The sequence below is a fragment of the Chrysemys picta genome, chromosome 2 (genome assembly GCF_011386835.1).
Source record: "Chrysemys picta bellii isolate R12L10 chromosome 2, ASM1138683v2, whole genome shotgun sequence".
NCBI lineage: Eukaryota > Metazoa > Chordata > Testudines > Emydidae > Chrysemys > Chrysemys picta.
Window position 1 is genome coordinate 68,127,573 of NC_088792.1, and position 9,198 is coordinate 68,136,770.

The following is a 9,198-nucleotide window of genomic DNA, read 5'->3' on the forward strand; positions in this document are numbered from 1 at the left end:
TGGCTAACATCTTAATTGCTGACTCAGCTAGTCGGAATCTTGGCTGCATTCACCTGTACAGTCTTATGCTATGGTGGATACCTGATACAATGTACTGAAATGTAAGTACCGAAAGAATTAACGAGATGTTCCGTTTGTCAGATCTCTGCCTCAGAGGCAAGGGTTAGGGCTATCATTTCATGTTTAATGTTTGATTTTTACAGAGAAATCTATTTTTCTTTTAGTTAAGAATTTTTGTCTATTTTAGATTTAGTCTGGAAATGTCTCTTGCCACACATCATATAGGGTCTTTTCTAGGAAAATAAAAATAAAGTCAGAATATTTTAGAGTGCGTCATTAACGATATCTTTTCCTAATATTTTTAAATGAATTTCTGGAAGTGGGTTCTGTTTCCTCAAGATGTTCTTACCTCCAGTGCATGAAACATTAGAGTAGAGTTGGAGGGAAGACTGAAACTTAATACTTGTGAAAACAAGACCCACTTTACTCAAATAGAGTATCCAAAGAAACAGGTTGTCCTACCGCCAAGCTAGCAGCGCCCCCTGGTGTGTGTTGTTATAAATTGTATTGGCGAGACTATGTAAAGTCCCACCCAGGTGTAAATACAATGCTTTTCATGATTGAAGGAGAAGCAGCAAGATTTGGGGTAAAATTATTTTAAAAAAAAGTATGGGACTTAGACTTCCAAGTTTCTGAGTTCTTGAAAATTAGACATAGGCTCCTTTTGAAAATGTACCCGTATTGGTTATTTTAATGTTTTTAAAGTCTAAATAAAAATAATAATAAAAAATCACCACTTGTAGTCACAAAATATGCTGTATAGGCACTTTCTAAAAATCAGGCCTCTGTAAAGTGTCTCATAATGGGGCTGCAAAAGTTGAAGCATCAAAAGTCACTTTCCAAGTTTGAGATTTTAAACTTCTATTCCTCTCCCAGTTAGCTTTAAGGGCAGCACCAACATATGAAGACTTTGTGGCAGCACTGTCTGTGAAGAAGTGTGATGATCAGGAAGAAGCTTTTTATAATGCAATGCAGAGAGACCTCAACATTTACTTGCCAGCCATGGAAAACCAGCTGAATATCTTGGACATTCTCTATGAAGTACATGGTTTGGAGTCGGATGAGGTGGTATAATCACAGTGACACAGTACCTCAAAACTTCAGGCACTGCATTTGTTAACGAGCTTTTCTGAATGCCGTTTCTCTTCATTGTATCTTTTCTTAGCATGGAAGGTGGAGGAATCGGTGTGCTTGTGTATTTTTAATCCTTGTTTATGTTTAAATGAAGAGGTGCTGTTTCTTTGAAGGCCGCAACTGTTTGCATGGTGAATACCTTTGGGCTAAATAATTCTTTTTTTTACATGAATATAACAGAGCAGAATTAGGCCTTGCTCCAGTGCATACTACTGGCACCACACGTGTGGAGGGGCAGCTTTGATGGGAGCACAGATGCTGTGCTGATGTCGTCATTTTGCCCTCACCCTGTTCTGTGCCTGTCCAAGTTGTGATGCTAGTCTCCATTTCACTGGTCTTCTCTCCATCTGGGCAGCTCTAGCCCAGCCCCTCTGCTAGTGAGAGCTGTGCTGCACTGATAGCAGAAGAGGGGGCAGTAGAACTCTCTACCTTATTAACTGAGTGGTTAGTCTGGTCCCATCTTGAGGTAAATTTGGGTTGCATCCTTGTGTTTTATACTGGTGACTTGATTTTACTCGCAGCCCTGTTTTAAAAAAATGTAAAGGCTGTTACTGCAAGTGTTGTCTTGATGGCCAGGGTCCCTGGGCCTCCCCTAAGAGTCAGCCCGTCACACTAGGCATGCTCTCCCTGTGCTTTCCTAGGTACTCTCCACCTCCTCACAGGTCCATGAAAACAGGATTGTCTCTTCCAGTGCTACTAGGCACCTGCTCCTGGAGCTGTTCTACCAAGAAGCTCCTCCTGCCTCATCCTGTGAGGGAATGTGTGTGTGTTTGTGTGCAAGAGAGAGAGACAGAAAAATAATCCTTAAATTCACTGTGACACCAGCCTTGTTGCTAAGGTCCCAGCAGGGGGAGGCCTCTACATGGCAGAGGGAGAGAAGGTTGTCAAGATGCATCACCTTGATCTTGGTACTAGTATCTTAAGTGCTTCCTTTGCCCTTGTGTGGTTAACAAGGCTTTAGTGCTAAGTGCTGGAGCCATTGGGCCAGATCCTCAACTGATGTAAATTGGCAAAGCCCCATTGGTTCCACTGGAGCTGCGCCCATCTACAGTAGCTGAAGATCGGTCCTGTTGTATTTACCCTGGTAATAGAATAAACTTTTCAAAAGCACCTAAGTATCACTGAAAGTCAATGGGACATAGACTCGTAAGTGTCTAAGTCACATAGGTGCTTTTGAAAAGTTTGCCTATAGCCTTCTTTTTAAAGGGCCTATTCAAAATCAAATCCCATAACTGCTGCTGGGTATTTGTGTGGTTTAAACACAACCAGCAATCTAACAAGTTATATAAAAATGCTTCTAGATTAGCATTTGGAGGAGGTGTGGGTGTTGGTTTTGTTTTTTGCTAATGGGGGTTACAAAAGGCTGGGTTTGAAATGAGTCAGTCCTAGGGGGGGAATATAGTTCTTCATAAAACCATCACACATTAGTGCAGTTCTAAGTATATAATCCAAAAGTGTCTAGGTTTGACAGCGAATTAAGGATAATGGGGATTTTTGCCATGCTTTCCTCCCACTGACACGAGTAAAAGTCCACTGGTACTGTTGGAGTCAAGAATGAATAGCTTTCCCTGTAGTTAGTCAGATGATTAAAAAGTGAAATTTGACCTCGTATAGAGGGCCAGCACAAGGTATTTGGACTATTTAGTCCCACTTCAGGGTTTAAGTAGATCTTTAGTGCATAGGACTTTTGCTGGTATTCTGCATGGGGTGAATTTCACATTGTACATTGGAGAGAAGGGAGGAACACTTCAGAATGAAGGCCTTGGGAAAGTGGTGAGCCATTATAAATAGAGGAGAAAACAACTCTTCAGAGACATTTTGAAATTTTTGTTGCCATCTCGCAGGAGAAATGCTTTTGCTTAGATCCAGCAAATCAAGGATACCAAGAGGATTCTAGTGATGTGCAATGCACCCTGTGCCTGGATGCCTATAGAACAGGTTGTTTAAGCATAATTCCATGGTTGAAGCACAGCTATATTCTTAGCACTCAAACCGTTCTATCCAGAGGACACTAAAAATTTTGAAGAAAGCACAAAACAGCTATAGGAAAAGACCAAAAACTTTAAATTTGGTGCCTGAGGGAGACACCAAAAGCAATAGATAAATAGTAATTGGTTTGATGTTTTTTTTTTTTTTCAGAGCTGTGGGTGCTGAGCCCTTTTGAAAATTGAGGCATTTTCTATTCATGCTTACATATAGAATTGAATATTTTTTGGCCAGAGTTTGCTTCAGTTATTCCACTACCTGCAGTACTAAGAATGAAGCCAGGTACCCTTGGAATTTACACATGTAATTCTCTTTAGCATAATGCTGAGTAATCCACACAAATGTCAGTAGAACAACTCCAGATCCTGTCCCCCAGTGAGTGGTTTCTTCAGGGTTACAGCTAAGGTTCTTCTCTGAGGTGATGTGGGGAAGTTGGCTTCATAGCTCTCCTCAGGATGCTCTGGGAAGATAGTGATTGCACAAGTAGCGACTACATTTTCACACACACAGTGGAGGAAAGGACTGAGAGATCCTCTTATAAAGTAAATTTTAAAAGAAACATTGTGAAGTTAGAATGAATAAAAAGTGGAATTTTCTTTTGCTCCAAGCTTCTCTCATAGTGGGAGACAGTTCCCAGCATTCACATTTTTACCAGTGAGAAAATCCAAACTCACTGGTGCAAAGAGGGGAAGATCTTAATTTCTAAAGTAGAACACCGTTAGCGACCTCATTTGAATTTTTTAACTTCAGAACTGGCATTTTCCACCAATCTTACTGCTTCTGATAGACCAATTACTGGCTTTGCATAGGTGGGGCACACTCCTCTTCAGACGAGTTTCCTCGTCTCCATTGTTCCTTGCAGAACTGGCGCTTTTACTTGCAATTGGCTGGTCAGGGGCTTTCCAAGGAAACAGTGACAAAACTGAAAAACTATTCAATGTACCAGATTGCCAGCCGTGGCCCAATATGTAGTCACTTATTCTTTATAATTACTAAATCAAAGGAATCTTATTCTCTATTTTTCTGACTAACACCACTGATAATTTTAAAGTTCAAAGACAAAAACATGTTGTTGTTGTTTTTCCCAGAGTGGGTTGACACTTTTTAGTTTTAAAAGAATTTGTGTTTGCCTCACAGCTAAGCAACAAGCATGCATCTTGGAACTGATCTGACAGCTACAAGATTAAAATGTGGTTTTACTCCCACATGCTGATACTGTTATAGCCCTGTTTTGCATACCTTACATGAGCGGCATTGATTTGTTAACCTTTATCAGTATGAAGTTTTACATCTGTTTCCTTTAGAAATGCTTTCAGCTATTTCCTTTGTTTGACAGTTGCATACTCTCAGGGATTCTACATAGCCATGGCAAAAATATAGTAGGCTTACCATACAAGGCTGCTTTTTGTGTGAAGTTGGTATAGTTCAGTTCAGAACTCCAGCAAAAAGTATGACACTAGCACAGACTATCCAATGCACATGTTTGCTAAAACGTGATACATCCCAAAGCAATCTGATACTAATACTATAGAGAACAATAGCTGTCAGCATATTTTAATAAAGGTCATATCTCTTTGTAATACTGTGTCACTGACATTAGAGCAGAGCTCCCCAATAATTCAAATAGAGAGTTCTGCTTAGAAGTGGATGAGCTTTTATTTGATTTGATTTTGCTATTTTTAAAACAAACGTACTCTAGCATCCTTTTCAATACTTTAACACACCATAATCAACAGTTGCCCGTGCCTGCACCCTAGCATCAAGGCACCAGGGGTATTTTCTGGTGAACTATTAATACTCAAGTGTTTAGAGATATAGATTAATGGATCACTGAAACATACCCAGGCATCTCATCTTGATGTTATAGTATGGCCCTTAACTTTTAAAAGCAAAATTTTTTAAATTTGAAGTTAATTTTAAACAAGTGTTTGGTATTTTAAGGGCCATATGCTTTCACTCTTAGTAAAAGTAATTTATAGTAAATCAATAGTTTGGGCTAAAGTACAGTCACTGTTTACATTACATTGCACATATTTCATGGTTTAAGAATTGTCAAACTTTTTTTTGTAGTTGCGAGATTTTATGTATTTAAATATGCTGCGGTATTCTCCAGAACGGGTCTAACGCTGTAGCTTATGCCTACGTCGATACTGCACTTCCCGGGTGTGTGGCCATTATAGAATACTTTTTTTTAAAATAAGGGTTCCGCTCATTCAGTGGACTTCCTCCCCTCACTTGTGCTCCGAACTTCTGTTTGGTTTTTGCAACAGGTGGTTAAAAGAACCCTGGGTTCCCTTGAGGCACTGTTATGAGCAATAGCCAAGCCCTTGCAGGGCTAAAAACTCCCATTCACCCGACCTCTCCATCTCATGCCTGCTTTGCAGCCAGCTATGCTGCTTTCAGGCTACAGTGTCTCCTGTGCAAAGCTAAAATGGGGAGTTTGAAACAGCCACAGTGCCAGTGTATTAAAGTGATTAAAAACAGAGACTTTGAAGACGGGTCCAAGCTCAGAGCTGAACAGCCAAGCGAAAGGGGGCTCGTGAAGAATGTGCTGCCCTTCTTTGAAGTGTCTCTCCCTGGTACTGCAGTGCTTTGCTAATCACATTAAAACTCTGGGAAGTTTTAATTTGACCTTTGAAATCTAAATCAAGACACTTTAGTAGTGACAGTTTCTAGTTCTTATTGGTGAAAGCACAGTTTCAAAGATGGACTCATTTCTCTCTGCTTGCCTGCAAAGTGCTGATAAGAAGGCAAGGTGAGAGAGAAGGGACAGCTGAATCCAGGGCCCCACTACCCTGAAAAAACTAAAGGCTTTAGGCTTCCACGTGGTCTCCAAGTGTATAAAAATCATTTGTGTAGCAGGGTAGCATTGTGGGAGGGGACGGATTCCTAGCACACAAGTGAGACTATCCCATGATAAGTCTGGAAGTACCCATGGTTCATGTGGGGGTTTAAACAGTGCTCTGAAATCAAAATGGCCAAACTAATGAACTTGAAAACTTGGACCTCATGGTCTAGAGCAGTGGTCCCCAAACTGTGGGGTGCACCGCCCTAGGTGGGTGTGGAGGAACATTTGGAGGGGATGCAGCGGGGCCCAGGCCAGCCCCCACTGGGGGTGGGATGGGAGCACCACCCAGCACTGCTCGGCTCCCTGCCATGGCTCCCAGCCCCAGCTGCAGCTCCTGGCCCCAGCCATGGCTCTGTTCGTGACTCTGCTCCCGGCTGTGGCTCCAGCCCCTGGTTCCCAGCCCTGCCATGGCTCCGGCCTCAGCCCCAACCGTGGCCACGCTCCGCTCCTGGCTCCCAACCTTGTCTAGGGGAGGTGGGGGGCACCGTTAGAGGGGGAGGTCACGAGGTAGAAAGTTTGAGGCCCATTGGTCTAGAGTTTAATTTTGCCCCTGATTTAGGAAGGTCTTCCTGTTCAGGACTGCACTTAAGCATGTGTTTAACTTTAAGCACACATCTAAGGACTGTCCTGAACATGGATGGACTAAAGCAGATGCTTAAGAGTTTTCCTGAATTAGGGTCTAAAACCGATGTGTGTGTATGTATATGTGTGCACACTTGTGCAGATGCCTGATTTAAGCACACAAATCCCCATTGCATTAGACTGCATACTTGCTTAAGATGTGGATGTTAGCTTTTTTAAATATACTTATCTTATTCTATAACTAGAGAGACACCCCAGGAGTGCCAAAGGCTTATTTCATATATTAATTTTCCCTGTTTCAATATCCTGACTAGGTTTTAGCACTAAGCTTGTTTTATCCTAATTTATGTCTTAACATTCAGGGGCCCATATTTGCTCTTTGACCCCTTTAAACAAAAATCTCAACAATTTGAGGTTCCTGTGTATTGTTGTGTTTTATCATGTCTCCATGTAGTTATACTCAATTAAAGCAAGGAAATCACACTCCAGAATAAAATAACAAAACTGAAAAGTGAAGTGTTTTGGTTGTGCATTTTCCTTTCCCAGCTCCTTAATTTTTCCAGGGACATGTTGGACATCAATTTTATGAACATTAAATTAGGCTTATAGTGAGCATTGCTTAGATGTGTACTATTTAAGAAGAGAGAAGGTACATGGCCTTTTATTTTAATTTTACTTTGTCTTGACTGATGAACAAATCCCTCTGTGGTGTTAACACATTGATACTAGACCAAATGAAAGCAGGTCTGGCATCAACCTGCTTTTAATCTATGCTGATTCTCTCAACAGAATTATATTCCATACTTTAGATTTAGTTTGGTTGTTTTTTGTTTTTGAGAAATGTTTGAAGACCTCTGTCAGATTTTTATATTTAGTGATAATAAACTTATTTTTAAATATGCCTATTTTAAAATCTCATTTTCTCTGCATGGTTTCCTAAGAAGCTTTGTTTATAATTTTTATTTATTACGTGTAAATACAGTGGGGCTTACGCTCCAGTCAAGACTGGAGCTCCATTATTCTAGGCACTGTAATCGGTTCTGGTTAGTGGAAACAGCCTCTATCTTTTTTTTATGAGAATGTTCATGCCAATGGAAACAGTTGGATTATAATAAAAAATGATTACTAAGAGCTGAATCCAGCAAATATTTGTGGCTTCCTGGGCCAGACAAGCTCCTGAAGCCCATAGATATGATCCGTTCCCAAAACATTACCCACTGTCTGCTGAGGTCATAAAACTGAGAGGAGTTTCTCTGGCTCTAGAGCTGAAGGAATTTCTGTGCATCATTCCTAGATAAAGATGAAGGCAAGTGTTGCCTGATTGTTAATTCGGGATCCTTTAGTGTTTCCACTTTAATATGCCATGGTTTGGCAGGGTTCTGCTGCCTCCAGTTTGGCCAAAGAATTCTTGTTAGAATGAGGACCCCGTGTAAATGCGAGAGACACTCACACTTAGTGAAGACCTTGTGAATCTGATATTTTCACTAGTACAACCAGAAATATCAGAAACCCTGCAACATAGCAAAGTAGACAGAGATAATACAAAAAGTTCATCATTTGCATGCTCACACTATCCTTTGTGGGAAACTGAAGTAGGTAACATAGATGATCGGCAAGTGATCGTCACTGCGGCATACCCAGAAAGATCCCAAATGCTTAGGCCTAGGTTGGCCCTTTTATTACAAGTCGCATGGTCGCCATACATATTCATAATGGTGCTAAACCCCCTATCACTATCAACACTTCCTCATCCTAACAATGTTGGGGTGTCCTCTTACAGATTACCTACTATTTTACCTCAACTAAATTAGCATATACATTACCTGGTTACCATAGCATTCTTGCAGTTGACCATCTGCTGATGTTCCTATCTTAAAATATCCAAAATTAGCATAAACTGGTGTTTTGTGATCACCTGCCAGCAGTTTAGCTGTACTTGTTTTTACAGCACTCTATCTTGTGACATCTTATGATATAGGGTCACTTAGTAGTTAGTTGCTTATGTCAAGTCTTTGGGTTTTAGGCATCAGTTTGGCTAAGCTATTGTCTTACAGGCTTGAAGCCTGTAGGCTTTTGCGTTACTGCCTTAATCCATAGCTATATCTTACCTAGGATATACCTACATATCAATAACAAAATAGCTGGCTTGTCCCTTTAAAAATGTTAGGGGAAAGTGGAGAGAACTTCACTTCTTCCTTGTCTCTTCCCTATGTGACCATGGGAGAGGAATGCAAGTGGTGGGGTCTCTTCTGCCCAGATCAGGACGGGAGGCATTCCCTGACCCCTTTTTTGTGAGTTGAAGGACAATGGAAACCATTGACTCAGCAAGCCAACTTGTCCTCCATGGCAGAATTTAGGAGTGGAGATCTCTGAAATATGTCCTTGGCTCAGAGGCATTTCTTCAGCTGGAGGGGTTTGGGAGAAGGGGGGAGAGAGACAGAAACACATGCCAGAAGAAACTGGTGAGTGCAGAGGTGACTGCTGCATTCTGGAGTACATACAGGCCCAGCCCTCATACACAGCCACATCTGAATGAGGGAGGAGAGAATTACACACTCTGAACCAAGCAGCAGTCTCACGTGCACAGC

General features: G+C 41.2%; 1 protein-coding gene across 2 annotated transcripts in view; it reads left to right on the forward strand.

The window, feature by feature from the left end:
• The window catches only part of PLEKHA8 (pleckstrin homology domain containing A8), a 40,195-nt gene extending 33,069 nt beyond the window's left edge, over positions 1 to 7,126 (forward strand). For both annotated transcript variants that reach the window (XM_005297009.5, XM_008170398.4), the window contains one exon: positions 937 to 7,126. In XM_005297009.5, coding sequence (XP_005297066.2) covers positions 937 to 1,134 — 198 coding nt within the window. In that variant the 3' untranslated portion in view covers positions 1,135 to 7,126. The remainder of the gene's footprint in view (positions 1 to 936) is intronic.
• Positions 7,127 to 9,198: the final 2,072 nt, after the last annotated feature.